The sequence below is a fragment of the Mastigoproctus giganteus genome, chromosome 8, assembly GCF_048544385.1.
Source record: "Mastigoproctus giganteus isolate SK-2022 chromosome 8, ASM4854438v1, whole genome shotgun sequence".
In the NCBI taxonomy this organism is placed as follows: Eukaryota; Metazoa; Arthropoda; class Arachnida; order Uropygi; family Thelyphonidae; genus Mastigoproctus; species Mastigoproctus giganteus.
Window position 1 is genome coordinate 221368074 of NC_143582.1, and position 24062 is coordinate 221392135.

Sequence of the window (24062 nt, forward strand, 5' to 3'; positions counted from 1 at the left end):
CCCACACCTACAATCAATCATGGTGCTGTTTCCATCATGATCTAGGATTGTTTCAGTTCTTCTGAGGTGGATGGCATCGTCAGAAGAAGCAGTTTTAAGAGAATAGATCTATAAAAACATTCATGAAATTTTATATTTATATTACAACAAGACAATGACCCGAAGTACAGTTCCAAACTACGCAGGGACTTTCTAGCGGTCAAACAACAGGATGGGGTATAGTAAATTATGGTGCAGCCACCCCAATCGCCTGACCTAAACCCAATAGAGCTTTTATGGGGCCATTTAGCCCATCAAGTCCGCGATGTCTGCCCATCTACAAAAATTTATGGGAAACCTTGGAGATCGCTTGGAATAATGTTACTCAAGATTAAAATTAGACTATTGTAGAAACACTGTTATAAAATTAATCGGCAGAATGGCACATCTGTGTAACGCAGTGACAAAATGGAGTATCACAGCTGATAACCGAACCGAATTCTACTCCTGTCAGCAAAAAGGAGAAACCAAGAAAGTATGGGAAGAATGGACTCAGGAAACCAACGCTGGATAGTGAAAGCTTGGAGAAATGTTGCCTGGTCTGAAAAATCCCACTTCTTGACGTTTAACGCTGATAGGAGGAACAGAATAATAGAAGGAACGGAACAGGAAACTACGTGAGTCCATTCTGCCAGGTGTAAGCAATGCATTCTGTTGGGGCAGTGTGTTTTCGTAGTACATATTGGACTCTCCTTAATACTAGTAGAGAATGCCACAGTTTTATGGGAGCTGGCAAAACAAGGAGTGCAAATCCCAGTCGTTAACAAACAGAAACAAGGACCCTGGAATCATATTTCATTTGAAACACTTTACACGATCATATTGACACGCTAAAAAAATTACGACCACGAGATTGTGGGCAAAGCAGAATCTCCGAGCTGAAATATGGGCTTCTGTAGTCCCAACTGCAATGAAGAAAATATTTCCGAAAGAATATTGGCTGATCAAATGGGCTAGACATAAACATTACCTTCTGTCATAAGTTCGTGCAACTGAAATGGTTACACAGATGAAATTTCCCTTATTAATTACGACATTCAAAAAAGAAGACTCACAATAGTAATAAAACACGGGCATCATACCATCCCCCAGTATTCTGGAATCTGGTTGGTTGTTGAATGGGTTTAGGCATATCAAAAACTTAAACCATATTGCATTGTATATAATATGTCTGTTAATTGCTTGTTCTGTGCTCGATTTGCTGTTTGTTGGAGGAAAAACCCGAGTTTCTGGAAGTAAAAACCATACTACCCTCGCCTGAGGCCGGCTAACTCAAACACGTTGTGAAAAAGACCTATAAAAATTCCTCGGTTCTTTGACGGGATTCGAACTCAGGTGTTTACCACCCGGTGTGAGGTGGACGGTGATTATATCAACTGTGCTACCCACAAGGACTTCTTGGACTAATGCTGCCTAATGATTCTATCAGAGTCCTTGCAAGCAGCACCAAGATTGTTCCCGATAATATATCAGTTAAGACTCAGTGACCGGTTTTTACTAGCAAATTCTGCTTGTAATCCAACACATGGATCCCATTGGCATGGACCTGAGCAAATATGGGACTGACCAGGCTTACACCATTTAAAAAAATATTCTATACCATAGCATTCTCCAACCATCATAACAACAAAAGAACATTGCGTCCAGCAAACAGCAAATCGACTGAAGTATGCATACAGGCGTAGTTGCTTTAGCACTAGCCTAACCTAACCTGGACTGTATTCATCTGGGAAAGGATTCTTCCAAAAGTTTCATTTCACAAGGCGAGGACTGTAAAGAACTGATTCCAGGAACATGAGAGTGAATTCAACCTAAGTTATGTGTCATCTTCGCAATATTTCGCTATGTGCACATCCCTTCGGTATTCTCATCAGACCGTCGACACTTCTTTTGACCGTTTCAAGAGCTCATTTCTTTGGATGTCTCCAGACCTTAACCCAATATTCCACATGAGATCTTTCTGTTGATCGGTTTTCCCTAGCCACAAAGAAATCCGCTAATTCATTGATAAGAAGGATTTATGACAGTTGGTAGACACGACAGTCGGTCAATACGACAGTTGATGAGAATACCGAAGGGATGTGCACATAGCGAAAGACTGCGAAGATGACACATAACTTAGCTTGAATTCACTCTCATGTTCCTGGACGCTATCTGTCTCAATTATCGTCGACTTTCTAGAACACGTCGAAATCGTGGCGTATCTCGTGCAGCTTGGGATGAAGCGGGGGAAATTTTGTATGGTGGTGCAGCCTGGAATAACGATGAAATAAGGAAGCAGCGACAAACTTCGGACAGGGATAAGGGACATTTATAGGGGTCGTATAAGAATCACCAAAACGGTCGCATTACACAAGTCTATACAAGATGCTCGAAAATATGGTCACATGACATTACTATGGCCTACGATCCCCTCTAACGGCTAAACAGGCCTGACAGCGGTGAACCAGGCTCAATATAAGAGTGTCTATAAGATTCTGTGGCAACAAATCCCATCCTTCCACCAGTACAGACTTTGCTCACCAAGTGACCGAAGGGTTGTAAATGTTTTCACCTGTGGCCGCAGCAACCTCAAGACACAGTTGTAACAGGACTTCGTAGAGTTCCATCTCGCACTTCCAGCCACATAGGGATCTTTTCTGGTTGACGTAGCCCTCTGGCGACCTTGGCCAGCTCTTCTTGTAATGGTTCCTCTCTCCTGAAACTGTTTCAATTGTGCCCAGACGACACTACGTGATGTACAGTATTTCAATCTTGTACTGATAGAATCCGAAACACCCGTTAAATCACTATCAGATTTATCCAGAGAATTTACTTATACAGAATACGTTTCAGACCAACCTTTGCAGTTTGTCAGTATGTCACTTTTCAAACATCTGGTGGTCAAATCTCAGATTAAAGCCTAAATAGCTAATAAGATGAGCAAATACACGATACCTTCTATGTCATTAGTAACTCCTAGCCAACAGACTTGACTTCCCATATTTCTTCTCTCTTATAAGAAAAAATATAAGAATTATTGTCTTGGACCTAAAAATCAAAGCTTACTGACCCAAATTCTGGGACTAAAACATGTGCCTCATCAGCTTCCCACCCAATATCTGAAAGAACACACATGGCAGATCACAAACACACCGCATCTACAAGGCGTCCAGTGTTGTTTCCTTCCCAGAAACTAAATTTTTCATCCTGCAAAAATATGCAGAGCGATCATAGGATATACACTGCATACAGACAATATGACATCTCATAGCCTTGGTTGCTCTGGCCCATAAACGATAAACGCCCGAACAATCCATTTATCCTTAAAAAACTTCAAGATTGAGTCCCTTCTAGGATGACCATATTATCTTATTATAAAACTATTTACTCAATGCTAGTTCATGTTATTAACAGATCTGGAAGTCGCATTCGATACTGAAGAAGTCTTCAATAAGCACATTTATCAAAGACCAGTCCAGGTCAAACATTTTTTGATGTTAACTATATTGCCAAAATTAAACTGATACCTGCCTAGTAGTAGTGGTAGAGGAGGCATGTGGTGCACAACATTTCACACATCCATTCCCTTTAAAAGTTTGTTCAGTTCCTCCGTCAATTTAATTAAGCTGTCAACTTCCACAACGACAGATGGAAGTTTGTTTCAGAATCAACTACTCGCTGGCTAAAGGCAAATTTCTGCATATCTATTCTGCAACTGCCTTTCATCAATTTGAATTTATGCCCCCTGAGTTCGTAATCTGAGCAAGAGGAATAATTCCATCAGAATTGAGCCTGCTCAACTCATTCAAGGCCTTAAAATTCCTGGATATCACTGACAATACCCCTGTGTGCAGTGCTCAGAAAACTTCATGTCTAATTGCACAATTACTCCAAAGTCTTTTTCATTTTCCACCACACCACGACTGTAGTGCCACACAGTTGGTCGTTTCTCTTGAGTTACTTCAACCCATGTGCAGTACTTTGCAATTGTCAATGTTAAACTTCAGTTGCCACTTCTCAGTCCATCTGCCCAACTTTTCTAGATCCTGTTGCAGTAGGACACTGCCATGACTGTCATTAAAAATCTTGCCAACCTTTGTATCATCTGCAAACTTGAACATTAAGCCTAATATACTTCATCAATATCATTGATAAATATACAAAACAACAATGGGCCCAACAGCGTGGGGAACTCCACTAATAACATTTATCCACGATGAGCAGTGTCCATTGATTACCATTCTCTGTCGTCTCCCAATCAACCATCCCTTTATCCATTTTAGCAACTTACCGTTAATGCCATACCGCTCGAATTTGTGCAGCAGTCTTCCATGTGCAACAGTATCAAAAGCCTTTCTAAGATCCAAGTATATAATATCAAAGTTCTTCCCTGCATCCATTTCTTTTGTGACTGCATCATAGTATCCAATCAAATTGATCAGGCAAGACTTCCCCTTAACAAACTCATGCTGTGTCTTAACTATTACTGCAGTCGTGTCTAGATGATCCTGCAATGCTTCTTTAACCAGTGACTCCATTAATTTCCCCAGAACACAAGTTAAACTAACAGGTTTGCAATTATCCGTATCACCCTTTGATCCCCCTTTGTGAATTGGGGATACATTTGCACACCTCCAGTAATATAAGCCGCCTCCTTTAATATAAGTAGATAGATCCCATCTACCCCGTGGGCCTTTCTTATGTTTAACTTCAACAATTTCTCCTCAAATTTGCTCTGAGTTTTTACAAAATCATTTAGTTCTCTTTAGAGTTCAATAAATCTGTTTTCATCTCCACTGGCTCATCTCCACGGGTCATCTCCACGGGTCATCTCCACTGGCTTTTACGCCATCCAAGCAATTGCTGGCCACCTCCATGTCGAAGATCAAAAAATATTGACCATCAAGTCTCAGTATGGCGAATTGTACCAAACTTCAAGTAGAAAATTCCACGTGGATTACTTGATTCTGAGCCATGTGCAGCTAAGACTCCACTCTCGCTAGGCATTGATCAATGCTGTGATTCTCTAGCCGCATTCTCAGTTGACAAGAACACAAATCTCTTTCTGTTATTAGATAAGAAGAATATGGTCTGCAGACCTGGAAATCATCTGAAGAACAGTTTAAACATTTTATGTTAATATTTATTAATCTGGACCATTTTGACCACACTGCTTTGTTGTTGATGGTAAGCAAGTTTAGTTCTAGAAGAAAGAGATTCGCTCCACCTTCGAACTGATTTAAATTTAAAAACTATGGAAAATTACACGCTAAAAGGCTAACGCCATCTACTACCCCTCATACCCTATCATTACACGATTTGCATGAGCATTAGAACATGCGCATTTAAAAATGGTATTCGAACTGCATGAGAAGAGGGTTCACTGATCTAATGAAGTGAGCAGTTGTACTGACAAACACCAAGTCTGCCACCATATTTTCGTTTCAGTCAATGCCACAATTTGACCTGTTTTGCGCAAGATGTAGAACAGAAGCACCGCCCCTACGGCTATCAACAAAGACAGGATCCATTGCCAAAGGTAACGCAAGATGTGCCATAAATGCCATTACTGTAAATAAACAATGGTCCAGAAAGAATAAATTTGAATTTATAAATCCTTCGGAATATAATAGCCAAATATATCAAACTCCCCATTCTGGAAAATCTTTTTTTTTTCTTTCTTTTTGAGTTTTTAAACTTAGGAGAAGAAAATAAGTCGCGAAAGACTTCATCATGACAATGAGCTAGCCCACTGTCATGGTGAAAAATCTATCCGGTTGATCAAAAGAGGAAAACTAACGAACTTACTGAGCAGGGATATTCATAAATCTCGATGGAGTTTGTGATCAATTGGATGTTAGTAGAAATAATCCAAGTGGAAACATTTGGTATCACCTAAATCGTAATCCTAAATCAATTCTTGGACAGCGCTCTCCAAAGAATATTAATACACTTATAAAACATTTAAACGACGCTGGGGTTGATGGATAGCTCAGAGTAAGGTGATATAACCCGACCTCCAGTGCTGTTCCAAAGAGTGACCCCTCTTCACTTTCTCTACTGACGATAATTGACCTTCAGTTGGCACTAAAGAAACCTGTCAAAGGAAGGGTCGTTCCACTTGAACCATAATTGATCAATCGATAGAAGAGTTACTGCATCCATTTGCTTCTGCCACAATGGCAAGCAAATCCATCACTATCATCTCCTGACCTACCCCTCTGTTGAGGTCTATATTATATACTCGGGTAGACTTGATGTATGGTTCGATGAATCCGTCAAAACACATTTAAGTCTGCTGTCAAGATATCTGGGCCTTGTGGCTCCCTCTACAGGATGGTTAATTAGAACTGCTGGAGGTAAAGTCGTATTTGTAGAGTTTGCTTCTTTTCAAAATCTTTAAAAGATGGTTTTAAGAAAGGTAAGATAAGAATTGAGGTATATGTAGAAATTCCAACGGGAGGATTGGTTTGCTTTTTGGTTTTATTACAGGAGGAGGAGGATGCTCATGCACCCAATGATTTCTTGTTCGTATGCAGACCAAAATGAAAAATGCATGATTGTATGCAGCCGACTGGCAAATCAACCTAAAAGTGCGTGCAAAAGTTGAGAAAACAAACCATTTTAAAAAAATAATTCCTCCACCATTCTGCATTAAACCAACCTCATTTGCAGAGCGTGAACATTGCATAACTTATGACCCCTCTCTGTAGCATTCGCAGCAGATGTTCCTGTTTCCTTCGAAAGCAACAAACGCAACTTTCAGAGCGCGCCAAAATGACGTCATCGTCTGGCCAAAGGGTGCAGGAAGTAGCCAATAGAATCTTGCGCTTTATACTCCATCCACATTAATAACAACTGACAGGGGAGGAAATATTCAATAGTTTACCAGAGCGTGACGTAAAAGGGGGGGATGGCAAAAGGGATAGGAAAGTAGCAGCAGACATATCTACGGCTTCGCTCTGATTTCCTCCCGCACCTTTTCTACCTGGCAGAATGGACCTATCCCGGGCAAGGGTTTCCCATATACTACCTACTCGCCGGGACGACTGCTCACTCTTTAGTCAGCTCACGGCGCTAGTGCAGGCCTTCTGCTCTCTGCGCGGCCGATCGAAGTTCGTACAGTGACGTAACCAACCCACCCCCCCTTTCTCCTCCTCCACTCCCTTCTCTCTTTTCTAGCGAAGTCCGCTAACGATGGGAAAGGACACCTGACTGTATCCAGCTGTTACCGCGAGGCCCCCTTGGAGGACTCTGGCGACTATCTGTTAAGTCATTGATTGCGCTCCAATCGTATTTCGAAACAGATTTGTCTTCGAGATATCCGATGCGACTCCCATTTTCAACCACCCCCACACCAGGTAGGTGTCATATTTTGTTGGTTTAAAGAATGGTATTTAAAATATATCAATCGAATACGCCCGGTTCATCATTCAGTTCAAATTTCAGAAGAAGGAATACGCACTTCTATCGTCTGCTTCATTTTATACCATCGTCTGCTTCATTTATACTGTTTCTTATTCTACTCTTTATCCATTAGAAGAATTTCTGTAGACAAATGCTCTTTTAAGGAGAAGAGCGCGCGCAAAGATTAATGTGGTTAATTCTTTAAAAGTTTATTAACAATTCATGCTCATTCATGATTCATTTTATGCGATGGAGTGGATCAGTTATAATTCTTAAGGGTTCGAGTCTTCGGGACTTCGCGTTAACTTCGTTTTTTTCCAAGGCCTTTTGGTATAGACTGTTTACCTTACTTTTTTATCCCTTGATAAAAAAAAATAGAATAACAAATGAGTTTCTCCTCCATCCAATTTTTCCAGCGTCTTTGGAGAATACTCATGATTTCAATATGTGAATGTGCTTCTTTGAAATAAAAAAGAATATTCTTGATCAAATTTGCGTTTTTTATCCAACCAAACGCAAACACTTCGAATGTGTTCCATCTGTGGGATGAAAAATAAAAACTCGATGGAGCTGCGCGCATTTATCTGGTATTTGTCTTTTGTTCCAGGAAGGTTGTATATCAAGAGAAGTTCAAAATTAGAAAGAAAATCGTCTGGAACTGAGCAATCATTGAAATGAAAATCCGTTTGTAATTAGCCAAGTACGAATACAATCCTTTTTGAAGTAAAATAAAACAAAGGAAATTGCAGATGTAATATTCTCCATTCGGTGGTGAAAGCCATTACCCATCACAATTCATCTTTCTAATTTTCGTGCAGGAAAATTGAGCAACTTAATCTTCAAATACAGATGTCAATCACTCTGTTGGAGCTCAATCGGAAATGTTGGACATGAACTATAGTATCCGTGCTGATTAATATTCATCCCAATGTTTTACTCCAGGCTATCGTCATCCATCAGACACGACAATCGTGCAAGAGTTTGCGAATTTTTCTCGCGTGGCATACAAAGTACATAATGAATAAATCTGTTGGTAGTTAATGGAATTTGCCCTTTATATAAGTTCTAATTTTGAAAATGCCCTTATCTTTTCCTTAACAGGTGGAAAAGACAGATATTTGCAATTATAAGGAATAAATACAACTCAAACTCTTCTCTGGATGAAAACCATATATTTCTGAGTATTAATAATCCCATTAGACGCAACAATCATGGAAGATTTGGCATACAAAGTATGTAATGAATAAATCTGTTGGTAGTTAATGGAATTTACCCTTATGTGTCCTGCCCAAGTCCATTTCATCTGTGTCCTTGGGCAGGACACATAGCTCGAAGACATAATCACAGATGGAATAAGAAAATAACAGAATGGTACCCAAGAGGAGCTAAAATAAACCTGGAAGACAACAATGAAGATAGACAGATGAAATTGAAGAGTGAGTTCCATGGCAGTAAATGGATGGTCAGTGCACAAAACAACGAACTGGAGAGCTGCTGCAGAGGCCTTCACCCTGCAGTGGATTGAAAACGGCTGATGATGATGATAATCCTTTATATAAGTTCTAATTTTGCAAATGCTCTTATCTTTTCATAACAGGTGGAAAAGATACACTGTGCTGCCACTTTATTAAGTACACTCCTGCTGTGCAAACAAATGGTTTGTCCCCTAACGTTGCAAGTCGCATGACCACAGTTGTGGATATAAATGCAGCGGAACAACCTCTTTTATCAGTTAAGGGTACAAACCGTAGCAAGAATGGGGAGGAGTGATCTAACGGACTTCGAACGTGGCATGGCAGTAGGTACAAGATGTGCTGGACAAAGCATCTCTGAAACGGCAGTTCTCTTGAATTTTTCACGAACCACAGTTTGAAGGGTGCATCGAGAATGGTGCAACGAACAGAAAACATCCTCTGAACGGCACTCCTCTGGAAGAAAATCGCTTGTTGATGAGGGAGGTCAGAGGAGGATGGCTAGAATTGTGCAAGCAAACAGACGGGCCACAATGTCGCATATCACGTCAGAATACAACCTTGGTGCGCAGAACAAGATAACCCAATGGACCACTAGTCGCACTTTGTTGCGAATGGGCTACAACAGCCGACGGCCACATCGCTTACCTTTGTTATCAATGAAGGACAAGAGAACACACCTCCTGTGAGCACAGCAACACCAGCACTGGACTATCGAGGACTGGAAAACAGGTCTGAAGAGTCGAGGTTCCTGGTGCATCATATTGATGGAAGGCTCAGAATTTGGCGAAAACAACATGAATCCATGGATCCGTCATGTCTGACGACTACTGTGCAAGGTGATGGGGGAAGTGCTGTGGTGTGGGGAATTGGCACACGTTGGGTCCATTGATATCCATAGATTCATCTGAATGCCACATCGTACCTAAACATCGTTGCTGACCAAGTGCATTCGTTCATGTTGACAGTTTATCCTCAGTCAGATGGTTACTTCCAGCAGGATAATGCGGCGATGCACAAAGCCCGAATCACTATGGAATGGTTCCAGGAACATGACAATGACTTTTCTTTGCTGCAGTGGCCTGCTCATTCTGCGGATCTCAGTCCTATTGAACATCTTTGGGATGAGCTAGAAAGGGTTGTTCGCTGCAGACCTACACCTCCGTCGAATCTCAAGGAAATGCGTGACACACTCAAGCCTGCGTGGTACTCCATTCCTGCACAACGTTTTCAGCATCTTGTTCAATCCATGCCTAGACGAATTCAAGCTGTTTTGAAGGCTCAACACGCTACTAGGTAGGTGTTCCTAATAAAGTGGCAGCAAAGTGTAGATATTTGCAAATACAACTCAAAATCTTTTCTGGATGAAACCATACATTTGTAAATATTAATAATCCCATTCTTAGAAGAGAAGCTATAAAAATGTGTTTTAAGACGTTTCTGGAAGCTGCAGCACTGTATGGTTTCTTTGTTATACAACAACTACCTTTACAGGGGCAAAGTCGTCGCTGTCTTAATTGCACTCCGTATACGAATCGTATTTCCGATAATCGGGCTCGGAGGACTAATTTTTCACAGATTAAATAAAAATTAAAAACGCAGCTCTCCTCGTGCAGTTATTTAAAAATTAAAATTAACTGCGTCATTAGGAAATAATACTAAATGCAAATTAAGGAATTGGAAAAGGAGTGGAAATGCAATTTTTTTTTTTTTTTTTGATTTTTTTCAAAGTGTCACCTTTTTCTAAGAAAAATCATTAAGGGAGAATCATATCGCTGAGGAATATTAGCAGTCCTCAGAAAACCAGTCATTACAACAGAATACTTAATTGGCTGGAAGTTTTTCAAAAGAAGAGAGAAGAATAGAGAGAAGAGAGCAATTTTTAATTTTACTAAGATTCGTAATTATTGCTGATGGATACGCTAACTTCATGAAATTCGCAGAAAGGAATTATCTTTAGTTCGCTTTTAAAAACATTTTAGATAGAGGGCGTGGTAGAAAGAGATATTAGATGTGAAACCATAGCAACCATTTTTTTTTTTTTTTATTTTACAATTTAAAGAAGATCGCTATTTGAATTAAATAAGTGGTGGATTTGTCTTAATATCACCTCTGACATTACGATTATCAAATAGTGACACATGTTTTGATTGCAGCAATTTGGAGTTAACAGACTTCCAGCGTGGAATGATTATTGGATGCCACAAGCAATCGGTCTGTACGTGACGTTTCAACAACATTGGAGATCCCTAGACTGGTGGTAGATTGGTAATGTGATTTGCAAATGATAGCTGACTATTGAAACCGAGAAACCTCCAAAGCTGATGGAATGTGACAAGAGAACAATGAATTGTACGGTCGGAACTCAGGTCGACATTGTCTCTGCACATAATAAGACCATTGGGATATATATTAGCACCAGTACAGTGCGCAGGACAGCTATATCAGCAGGACAACACTCCATGTTATAGTGAGGCCGGCGAAAACACTAGTGAAGTCTTCCACAGAGACTAGAGGCTGTCAAAAAGATTATGGTGGGGCAGTCAATGAATCCCTAGACTGGCGATAGATTGGTGATTTCATTTGCAAATGGTAGCTGACTGGAACCGTCATAACCCGGAAAACCTCCGAAGCTGGTAGAATGTGGCAAGAGAGCAAAGAATCGCCCACTCGGAAGGCAGGTCGATGTTGTCGCAGCACATAGTAAGACGATTGGGCTATATGTTACTACTAGTACAGTGCGCAGAACAACTGTATCAGCAGGACAACACTCCATGTCATACTCCTTGGACATGCTGAGCATTGAAAAGGACTGGCCGGCCCAGAGTTCTGACGTCAACCTTTGTATGAACACTGGTGAATCTTCCATTTCCGGTTCAGCACACGTTATTAATTTCCATGTAAATTTATAGACATGCAAGTGTCCTGGTATGAATCCCTAGACTGGTGATTGAAAATGATAGCAGACTAGTGTTGACACCGTCACGTCCCGGAAAACTTCTGAAGCTGATGGAATGTGACACGAGAGAAAAGAATCGTCCACTCGGAAAGCAGGTCGACGTTGTCGCAACACACAACAAAATGATTGGAATATATATCAACGTCAGAATAGTCCGCAGGACAGCTGTATCAGTAGGACAACACTCCATGCCATACTTCTTGCGATGTGACAGGCTGAGCATCAAAAAGTTGAACTGACCGGCCCAGAGCCCTGACTTCAACACTGGTGAAGACTTCTACACAGACTAGAGGTTGTCATAAAGGTTGATGGTTTCAATATTTATTAATTTGCATGTAAATAAAGGTTATTTATAGATATGCAAGTGTCCAAATATTAATGGTGGGACAGTGTATGAATCCGCAGACTGTTGACGTGATTTGCAAATGATTGTCGACACGGAAAACCTCCAAAGCTGATGGAATGTTGACGTGAGAGCAAAGAATCGACCACTTGGAAAGCTGGTCGACGTTGTCGCAGCACAAAGTGTCGCCAGATCTTTATGGTAGGGTAGTGTATGTTAACTTATATAATTAAATGTTGCCATCAAACGTTTCAATAAATGATATATGAGCAAAAAATCGTGTTCAGCGAATCTTTAAAAAATTTAAAATTCAAATGAGTTTATATGTGCATTCAGCACAGAATTTTATTGGATTTAAGGAACGCTCTGTGTTTTTATACATGGAGACCACCACTTCTACTTAAAAGTGTTGTTTTAACCGTCAGAAAAAATTGTCTTATCTTCGGCTGAACGTTTTTGGACAGCAGATTAAAAATTTTTTTCCTCTTAGAAAAAGAAAGGATTAAAGGATCTATTTTTTTGATTGGCTAAGTAAGATGGGATGAAACTGTTTAATTAATGAATGATGAAGAATTTATCCTTTGGTTGGTCAGCGTGAAGAAATTTAAAGATAATTTTCAGCTAACAGTCTGACAGCTTTTCTTGATAGTCTCGTGCGAAGTCAAGAGAAGATTAAGAGAGGCCTGCAGTGTATACGGAGTAGCTAATTAAAGTTCAACTACTTCGACACATCTACAGAGAAATCTAGTTAAGTGAACCCCCCCCCCCATGTTTGTCCGGCGACGATTGGCCATATTTAGTTCCATAAACCACCACCAGTGCTAGCCATGGTTATGTTTCTGTATCCATGGTTATTGTAACCACGGAAACAGAAATTTCCTCGTATATAGGTTTCTTTACAGTTCTTCAATAGGTGAACTTTAATTTTACACACCCTGTACATAAAGAGTATAAATACAGTTAACAATGAAAGAAAGCAAGCCACAGTGCAGGCTCACTCTCTGTCTATCTATCTTTGGGCTCCTACTTTCCTTATCTGAACGATCCAACAAAGAAAAGTGGAAACATTTCATAAAAAGTAGAATAATAGTGAGAGGTCGTTAAGGAAAATCAAACAGGATGTTTAAAATGACAAATTCGTTCTCTCTCTCTTTCTTCCTCTCATAAGTACAACTTGTTTTTTTGCGTAAAATCCATTAAGAGTTTTTGCCATTATGCATTTCAACAATAAAAGCCTTGGCGCTGCCAAATCATATGAACACTCCTAATTGTTTTTCCGTTTCTCTCGGGCCATGACTTGGTGCTGAAAAATAGAATTATAATTTCAATTCTCTCCTTATCTATTGATCGGAGAGTGCTTTTTTCTTCTTTCTTTCTGTAGCGAGAAGGATCGAGATTAAAAATGTTCCACTTGTGGCTGGTAGACGTTTTTTTTTATTTCAAAATCGGCACTCGCACTTTTGTTTTAGGGAAAAATGTGATTAAAGCTGGCACTGCGGAAAGTGATCAAAATTCGAGGAAGAATGAGTTGGCCATTTGAGAACGAACCATCCTCAATCGACAAGCAAAGTAATTTTAGCAATTTGCAACACCACCATCAGGGGGCACTACTGACGCTCATTAGTAGGGATCCCTTCTTTTGTCAAAATTCAAAATTACTCTCTCTCTTTCTCTCTCTCTCTCTCTCTCTGGGTCTTTGCTTCTCTTCCCTTTCGCTTTCTGTCCCTCTCCTCTCTGTTCTTTTTGCTCTCTAGTTTTCTCTTTCCCCTTTCTTTATCTCTCTCTCTTCCTTTTTCACCCTCTTTTCTCTCTTTCTCTTTGCCCTCTCCTCTCTCTCTCTCTCTCTCTCTCTCTAACGGTCCCTCTCTATCTCTTTCATGCTTTCATTGTCTCTTTCTTTCTTTCACTGTCTCTTTCTTCCTCTCTTTCTTTCATTGTCTCTTTCTTCCTGTCCTCCTTTTTCACTCTCTTTTAATCTTTCCCTTTTCACCTCTGCCTCTTTCTGTCTCTGCCTCTTTTTTATATCTTTCTTATTGTCTCTTTCACTTTCTTTCTCTTACACTCTCTTGCGTGCTTTCGCCCTGTCTGTCTTTGCTTCTTCTGTCTCTTTCTGTCTGTCAGTTTATCTTTCTGTGTCTCTCAGTCTCTCTCTCTCTCTCTCTCTCTGCTTCCCTCTTTCTCCTTTTTGCTATTTTCTTTCGTTCCTCTGTGTCTCTCTTTCTTCCTGTCTTTCTGTCCCTATCCTTTCACCCTACTTTTCTCTCTTTCTGTCTTTGTTTCTCCTGTCTCTCTCTCTGTCTCTTTGTCAGTTCCTCTTTCTGTGTCTGTCAGTTCCTCTTTCTGTGTCTGTCAGTCTCTCTCCTTTCTTTTCTCTCTCTCTCTTATCTTTCCTTTTTGTCCTTTTCTTCCTCTCTTTCTTTTTCTCTCTTCCATTTCACTCTCTTTTTGTCTCGTTTTGTCTGATCCTCTCCCTCTTTCTTTCTTTCTTTCTTTCTTTCTTTCTTTCTTATTCTCTCTCTCTCATCTCATCGTTTCTTTCTCTTACACTCTTTTGAGTGCTCTCTCTGTCTTCGCTTCTCCTGTCCCCTTCTCTCTCTCTCTCTCTCTCTCTGGGTCTTTGCTTCTCTTCCCTTTCGCTTTCTGTCCCTCTCCTCTCTGTTCTTTTTGCTCTCTAGTTTTCTCTTTCCCCTTTCTTTATCTCTCTCTCTTCCTTTTTCACCCTCTTTTCTCTCTTTCTCTTTGCCCTCTCCTCTCTCTCTCTCTCTCTCTCTCTCTAACGGTCCCTCTCTATCTCTTTCATGCTTTCATTGTCTCTTTCTTTCTTTCACTGTCTCTTTCTTCCTCTCTTTCTTTCATTGTCTCTTTCTTCCTGTCCTCCTTTTTCACTCTCTTTTAATCTTTCCCTTTTCACCTCTGCCTCTTTCTGTCTCTGCCTCTTTTTTATATCTTTCTTATTGTCTCTTTCACTTTCTTTCTCTTACACTCTCTTGCGTGCTTTCGCCCTGTCTGTCTTTGCTTCTTCTGTCTCTTTCTGTCTGTCAGTTTATCTTTCTGTGTCTCTCAGTCTCTCTCTCTCTCTCTCTCTCTCTGCTTCCCTCTTTCTCCTTTTTGCTATTTTCTTTCGTTCCTCTGTGTCTCTCTCTCTTCCTGTCTTTCTGTCCCTATCCTTTCACCCTACTTTTCTCTCTTTCTGTCTTTGTTTCTCCTGTCTCTCTCTCTGTCTCTTTGTCAGTTCCTCTTTCTGTGTCTGTCAGTTCCTCTTTCTGTGTCTGTCAGTCTCTCTCCTTTCTTTTCTCTCTCTCTCTTATCTTTCCTTTTTGTCCCTTTCTTCCTCTCTTTCTTTTTCTCTCTTCATTTCACTCTCTTTTTGTCTCGTTTTGTCTGATCCTCTCCCTCTTTCTTTCTTTCTTTCTTTCTTATTCTCTCTCTCTCATCTCATCGTTTCTTTCTCTTACACTCTTTTGAGTGCTCTCTCTGTCTTCGCTTCTCCTGTCCCCTTCTCTCTCTCTCTCTCTCTCTCTCTCTCTCTCTCTCTCTCTCTCTCTCTCTCACTATTCTCTTTTAACGTCCGTTTCTCTCAGTCACTTTTTCTGTCTTTCTTGCTGTCTTTCGCTCTCTCTCTCTCTCTCTCTCTCGTTTTTTATCTCGCAAAACAGACAACAAGAGAAGACAAGAAATATACATACCCAGTATAGCAGCCCCTCATGTCATTAGTTACCTTCTCGATTATTCTGAAACAATGAATAATTAACTGTGCAATCCAATCGGGATACTCCTCCTGTTCCGGAACTGTCTGTATTCTTCCGGTAGACATTCAGGACTAAATCTCTCTCTCTCTCTCTCTCTCTCTCTCTCTCCTCTCTCTCTCTCTCTCTCTCTCTCTCTCTCTCTCTCTCTCTGTACTGCAATGAATCATTAGTGGAGACAGCAAGTTTCAAGGTTGGCATCCGGGTTAATCTAACTCAATTACGCACGGTCAGCCCACTCCTTTCAAAAACAATTCGTTCACACACATGGCGCACACGTGTTCAGTCGCATCAGCACGGGTCACTCGATCCGCGCGCGCAATTTCAGTTGTTTGAAAACGAAAACTGTACCTTAACTTTTGTCAACCGGTGTATTTTTCTCCTCATGAGGGCAAAAAAAAAAAAAAAAAAAATTGTAATCTTTAACAAGGTCCGTGCCCTGCGAACTTTCACACGTTACGACGTATATTAGCACGCTCGTGCGCGGTGCGAGTGCGAAGGTGAAATAGCGGCGTCTTGTTAGGACGGAATGAAGGCCACGTGCGCCGCCAGACGAATGTTGGGACTAATGGAATTGGCTATGGATTATCCGGCCCTGTAACTCGGTTATAAAAACGAATTAAGACTGGGGCAAAATGAAATCCGCGCACGGGCAGATGGGTGTGGTTGAGTGCTCGCTTTGAATCTAATATCGCAAAGTGCAGTAATTGCCTCGTTCTCAGCAGACGATTATTTCTCGCTCTATTTTAGATATAATTGGCAAAAGTTAAGTGGGTTCGAAGACTGGTTTCTCATCCAATTGGGTAAAAACGCATTTGCCAAATGCGATTGTGAGGACTGCATTTTCTCTTTTGGACATTCGTCAGCCGCAACGAGGGGCGGGAGAGCGCGCGTCGGTCACGAACCGCTAGATGGCGCCGTCGTCGACCCTCCCTCCCTCCCTCCCTCGCAGATAATATTCAAACATGTCCGAGATTACTAGCGGAGATTGATAATGGACTGTCGATAGTATACTATCCTACCAAAAGTCAGAGGGCACCCTGCCTTATTTGAGGACATTGTGGCTACTGGTTGCGGTGCATGGAACCTCGAATGTTGCCACCTGCATCGATGTCTCGTGTGACTTCAATAAAATTTCCACGGTGGAATTGCACCATCGTGACCTGGCTTCGAGAGAATAATATCGGGACATTGTGTGGTCTGCACACAGCTCCGACAACAACCCATCAGAATATCTTTGGGGTGAATTAGAAGGGAAAATAAGATAAAAGACCTGGATTGTTCTCTTCATTAGTGGAACTCACGAATGCGTTGAATAACTGAAAGACAACCAGCTTTCCACCAGAAATTAGTAGAAGGTCTTCAAGATACACGGATGGAACCATCATGGCCAAAGATGGGACAATTATTCCCTTGATTTGTTTATAACATAACTCGTCTCTCTCTCTCTCTCTCTCTCTCTCTCTCTCTCTCTCTCTTTAGTTCTGCGTCACTCTCTCATTTTCCCTTACTCTCTCTTTCTCACAGTAACCTCTATCTCTTTACTTTGTCCCTTTCTTCATCTCTTTCTTTCTTTTACACTCTCTTTTTCTCTATTTGTTTGTCTGTCCCTCTTTCTTTCTATATCTTTCTGTCTCTCCCTCTTTCTTTTATATCTTTCTTATTATATCTCTCTCGCTGTTTCTTTTTCTTACAATTTCTTGTGTGCTCTCTGTCTGTCTGTTTGTTTTCTCTCTCTCTCTCTCTCTCTCTCTATTACACTCTCTTGTGTGTTCTCTCTGTCTGTAAGTTTCTTTCTGTGTCTGTCACTCTTTCTCCTTTTTTTGTTCTCTGTCTTCCTTGTTTTTCCCACTTCTTTCTCCCTCTCTCTCTCTCTCTCTCTCTCTCTCTCTCTCTCTCTCTCTCTCTCTCTACTTCCCTCTTCCTCCCTCCTTTTTCCCTTTTTCTTTCGTTGCCCCTCTATCTTCTCTCTTTCTTCCTCACTTTCTTTGTCTCTCTCTCTTCCCTTTTCCTCTCCTTCAGTCTTTGTTTCTCCTGTCTCTCTCTGTCTGTTTCTCACTCCCTCTTTGTGTCTGTCAATGTCCCTCTCTCTCCTTTCGTTCTCTTTTTTCTTTCTTTCTTTGTCTCTCTCCTCTTTCACTCTGTGCCTTCCTCTTTCTTCTTCTTCTTCCCCCTCTCTCTCTCTCTCTCTCTCTCGTCAGCTACAATGAGGGGTGGGAGCCTCGATTACGAACCACTAGATGGCACCGGATGGTCTTCAAGACGCACGAATGTAGTCATGACTTCCAAAAATGGGACAATTATTCTTTTGATTTGTTTATAACTTCAAGTGTCCCATGACTTTTGGTAAGATAGTGTACACTTCTTCGCTGAAGGTCCTTGAACGCGTTTGTTCCGAATGTCCTATAGGAGCTGCGCAGAAGACACGTTTTATTCAAGATGGTCTAGTAAAATTCGTACTTCAGAAAGCCATCAGGGAGAGTGCGCAGTTATTATTAACGCACCAGAGGGATACCGTTGGTTCTTGGTCACAATTTGTAGATAACCTCCACCCCAAGACTGATCGTTTAAATTTCGAAAATTCAAAAGATCTCATTAATTGAAAACCAATAAACACCAAATAGGGGAGAGGTATCCAAGCAAAGCTCCCTAAAAAAATATATATATATCTGATGTTCACCGTGAGATGTCAGTTTTGTTGTTTACAATAAGTACCAAGGTAATGAAGGCTTTGAGGAAATGTAGTGAATTGGCAAACACATTTTATCTGCAATCTCATAAGTATTATCGTATCTTGCCAAAAAGTCTAAGCTTTTTGGCAAGCAAAAGTAACAAATGTTACATTACAGTACTTTACAAACAGCCCTATTATTAGCTTACTTTACAAACAGCCCTGTTATTAGCCTTTCTTTAAAAACGGCCCTCTTACAATTATCACATTGAACTTTATGCTTTTTATGGATTGCTATACAAATTTCATATTTTGTAACATGGTCATATTAACTAAGCTACAAGTAAAAAAAAGGAGTCAACACGGTTGTGCACAAAATTTCAAGGTTTAAATGATATCCTGCAATCTTTGTACTCATCAGTTACCAATGCTTTCCTTATGATCTTGCTTTATAAACGGCCCTCTTATTAGCTTACTTTACAAACAGCCTTCTTACTAATATCATATTAAACTTTATACTTTTTATGGATTGCTAGACAAATTTCATATTCTACTAACAGGATCATATTAACTAAGCTACAAGTAAAAAAAAGTGGTCACGGTTGTGCACAAAATTTCAAGATGTAAATTGTACACTGCAATCTTTGGTACTCATCAGTTACCACTGCTATCCCTATGACCTTACTTTACAAACAGCCCTCTTATTATCTTACTTTACAAACAGCCCTCTTACTAATATCAAATTAAATTTTATACTTTTTATAGATTCCTAGATAAATTTTCATATTCTAGTAACAGGGTCATATTAACTAAGCTACAAGAAAAAAAAGTGGTCACGGTTATGCACAAAATTTCAAGATGTGAATCGTATCCTGCAATCTTTGGTACCCATCAGTTACCAATGCTGTCCTTATGACCTGACTTTATATGACTTTAGTTTGCAAACAGCTCTCTTATTACCTTACTTTATAAACAGCCCTGGCGCCTCCGTAGCCAGGTGGGCAGGAGCAGCAGTGCGTAGCACACGCTTCTTGATTAGACCGGGGTTCGAGCCCGTCACCACCAAATACGGAGGATGCGGAAAGGTTAGGGAATGACCACCGCATATCCTCGTAGCAATATGGCCTTAGTTGCTAATGCTCCTAAAAACCAAATAACAAACAAACAAACAGCCCTCTTACTAATATCACTTAAAACTTTATACTATTTATGGATTCCTAGACAATTTTTCATATTCTACTAACATGATCATGTGACCTAAGCTACAGGTAAAAAAGTGGGAACAGGTGTGCACAAAATTTGAAGATGTAAATCGTATCCTGCAATCTTTGGTACCCATCAGTTACCAATGCTATCGTTATGACCTGACTTTACAAACAGCCCTCTTATTACCTTACTTTACAAACAGCCCTCTCATTATCTTACTTTACAAACAGCCCTCTTACTAATATCACTTTAAACTTTATACTTTTTTATGGATTCCTAGACAATTTTTCATATTCTACTAAGAGGATCATATGAACTAAGCTACAGGTAAAAAAGTGGGCACGGTTGTGCACAAAATTTCATGATATAAATTGTATCTTGCAATCTTTGGTACCATCAATTACCAATGCTGTCCTTATGACCTTACTTTACAAACAGTCTCCTGGTTACCTTACTTTACAAACAGCCCTCTTACTAATATCACTTGAAATTTATACTTTTTTATGGATTCCTAGACAGTTTTTCATATTCTACTAAGAGGATCATATGAACTAAGTTACAAGTAAAAAAGTGGTCACGGTTGTGCACAAGACATAGATTGTATCTTTCAATCTTTGGCACGCATCAGTTAGCAACGTTGTCCGAGCAGTAATTACACCAAATTGTAGAATACCACGATGGGTTCGAAATAATTTCGATAGAATCACAAAGCGAAAAATATGCGACTTCTACACGTGTTGCCATCTAGCGGTAAAAATGAAAAACAAGCGAAATTATTTTTCTTTTATACCCGAGAAAGCACCGAGATTCCGAATGGAACCCTCTAACTGATTTCTGATAAATGCACTCCTCTCTGCGACGAGGCTTAGCAGTAAAGAGGGTATTAGGCAGACAAAGATGGGGTGGTGAAATGTTTGAAGCAGGGAGCGTTGTTAAATCTTATAAAAAAGGAATGCGAAATATTGGAATCAACTCCACCTACAGTTACCCAATACTTTTATCCCCACCACCTTTGCGTAGCATATTGCGCGCGCGCACACACAAAAAAAAAGGCTCGGAATTTGTCATCCGATTTCATGATTGGTGGAGAAGGCACGGTGTTCTTTGTCGCATTTTGTGGCTTCGGTAAATATAAACCTGCTTTAGGAGGATAAATCACATTCGCCTTCAGCGACCACTAATGGTTATTTGATGTTGGGTAAGAACACAAACCTATAATTCTGCTTCCATAAAAATCTAATGGATCCGCTGTCTTGTCGAGCTCGTAAACTGAATAGCCAAAGAGAAGACGGAAGTAAAATGCATTAAGTTGTTGTAGAGATGTAAGTCTGTACAAGCCAAAGTAAGAAATTGCTGTTCTGGTTAGATGGACTTGTATAGTTCTACTGGATAAATAAAAGTAGAGATGTTCCACTCCCTCGTATTTCTTTTCTTCGCTCTTCTCTTCTCCAATCCACGCACTCAACTATATGTGTACTCAAAAATGAAATCGTCAATGTTTGGGGGGTGGGGGATAGTCGAAAAATAGGTCTGCAGTGTTTCGAAGAGGTATTATCTAGAAAATGTATCTAAACAGATCTTCCGGTTTCGATATCGGTAAATAAGAAATATGCACTATATTGTCAGAAGTATCCGGACACTTGCGTGTTTCAAAGAAAGAGGAAGGCTGTGTTTTGATCAGGTTCACATTTAGCACAGCTGCCAGTTCAGCTACTAACTGGCCTCGAAGTCTGTTCAATTTCGCCCCAAACGGATTCAATGGGGTTAAGATCGGATCTATCCCAGCATGCCACAGCATTCATTGTTCCAGGAACAACAACCAATGGTCCCAGTCCAAACCACGAGAAACAAATCCCAGACATGACCGAATCTCTGTAAATCTTCAGAGTTTGGGATACGCAAGTCTGTTAAATTAGGTCATGATTCCACGTGCCTCTTCCAGCATGATTCCATCTATATTGTAACGCCTTTAATCCACAGATAAGATTTTATTTATGAAGTGTTATAACCTACTCCGTTGAATCCTATGCTTTTCCAGGAGCATGAATTGTTGAGGAAGCCAGAAGAAACTCATTTGCATGGAAGCCACAAGAAAGTTAATAAAGATAGGTTCCTTTTCTTTTATGGAGAACCCCAAAGCCTTCTGTATTCTAGCAAGCGAGCTAAGAATTCGGGAGAAAAATCAAAAAGATCAATTAATGCATTAACAAACAGTTGCCATAACTTTTTTTCTCAATATCGTTTCGCTGTTGGGGACTGAAGATATTTCCACTGGAAGGCTTAGATTTTAATTCATAATGATGGCGCCAAGATTCTTCTCCTGCCACTATCTTACTTAAAAATTTATAGCGTCTTTGTGATAGCGCAAGAACTATAATGGTAATTACACTCGCGAGTTCTTCTTTCAGTAACTGAACTGAGAATTTTCGATTACCAAGATCCATATGCAGTCTTTCTCAGAATTGTTTTTGGCCGATCGAACTAAGCAAATTGTATCGGACAACGTAATACGTCTGTAAATTGAGACTACTCTACGTATGGCTGCTTTAAGGGATGAAAATCCCAACTTTTTGGAGAGGAAAATAGGAGACCAGGGACAAACAATGATTATCAACTTTTTGAACTCTGCATTTTGACCATCCTAAAAATGATCCTTGAGAAACTCCGGTTGGAAACGAAATGGTTCAAGAAGTATATCGTAGTTTTTGAGATCAGACATTTAACCAGTTTAACAGAGTTTAATATTTATTGGTTTTGCAGTTTTAAATTTCATTGAATTTGTTATAATGGCATTCCATCCTGTCGAAAATAGGAGGCATTCGTAGCTATTTTATTTACACCTCGGCTTGAGCTCAATCTTTTTTTTTTCTCAATAGAATCAAAGAACTTAACCAAACGCCTCGTGTAAAGCCAATATCCCACTCTTTATCCCTGGGTGTTGCATTTTTTATGGTAAATCCTTTGGTGACAGCCTCAGTTTGCTGGAGACATCGAATGGGTTGTTCCATAATAGATTTTTACTGACATGTCTGCTACGGTTCCTATAAAGAAAACGTGTCTGGTTTCAGCGAGGTCCTGCCAAGGAACAAAAACTGATATTTGAAGTACCAAACTTTGATGAGCTGTTGGAGTTGGCAGGTTGTGTCAATAGACCCGTCCATAGCTGATAAAGCAACAAATGCGTGGGAGTGGTTGGTTTCTGGGAAAAAGTAAATGGGCAGGTATGTGAATTAGATCCCAAGAAACGATCAATAATTTCTTTTTCTTGGTACAGATTCGGAAGGCAGTTTCTTTTATTACCTAAGAAAGCCAGGAATTGTAATTCGATACTTTTCAGTAGCGGTTTTTGCCTTTATATATGTCACAATGATCGTGGAAGGGGAAAACGCGACCAATGAAAGTTGAACGGACAAAATTTCGGTCAAAATAATGTTGGACATACACCCAAAACACATAATCCAATAGTCCCGGCTGTAATTTCAAACGTATGTACACAAACACCCAAAAGTTAAGAACTATCAGTAAATACAGTGTAATCAAAGTCTTTCAGTCGTTTAATGGCATCAAATGTGAGTTGGGCTGGCAGCCAGAAATCACCAAGTTAATGGTGATTTTTGGTTTGGATCGTGGTCGAACCAAACCATTAACCTGCCACCCCTACAGCTTGTCTTTCTCCATCCGAGATGAACATTTAATCACCTGTTTTAGCTTTGCCTTACACGGGGAAAACTTTTCGCCCACGAAGATGAGCACTTAATGGGGTTTAAATAGATTCCCTCCTACTTGCGGCTGCCAAGAAAGTTCTACAAGAAATGCTTAAAGCAGTAGTAAAACTGGAATTCGCACGCGAACGGGCTATAAAGGCATTCCTCCTGCGAGCACACGTAAATCAATAATTCGATTTAGTGTTCAATGATTATTGCTATTTCTTCGTCAGCATTAACGACCTGGAAGCAATTTTAGTAACCCCTCATCCATATGTGATGGATGGCGAAAGGGGAGGAAAAAAAGGTTGAATTTGAGGAAAACAAATTCGACTGTCTTTGGACGAATTTATTTTTTGCGGTATTTTTCCCCGGATGTGGGTCAGAGTTCAAAGGGATAACGTACTGCGACAGACGTTAAGAGCGTTAGCGCTTTACGGTGGTAAAAAACTAACGGCATCGGCCTCGGTTGTCTTCACGATATTTAATTGGATACCGGACGATTGTCAGCGCGAACCTTGTGTCCACACCTC

General features: G+C 40.3%; 1 protein-coding gene across 1 annotated transcript in view; it reads left to right on the plus strand.

The window, feature by feature from the left end:
* The first annotated feature begins 7116 nt into the window (after positions 1–7116).
* LOC150082346 (protein O-mannosyl-transferase TMTC3-like) overlaps positions 7117–24062 on the plus strand; it is a 257040-nt gene continuing 240094 nt past the window's right edge. Inside the window, exon 1 of the mRNA XM_090380488.1 lies at positions 7117–7382. Coding sequence (XP_090236614.1) covers positions 7349–7382 — 34 coding nt within the window. The 5' untranslated portion in view covers positions 7117–7348. The remainder of the gene's footprint in view (positions 7383–24062) is intronic.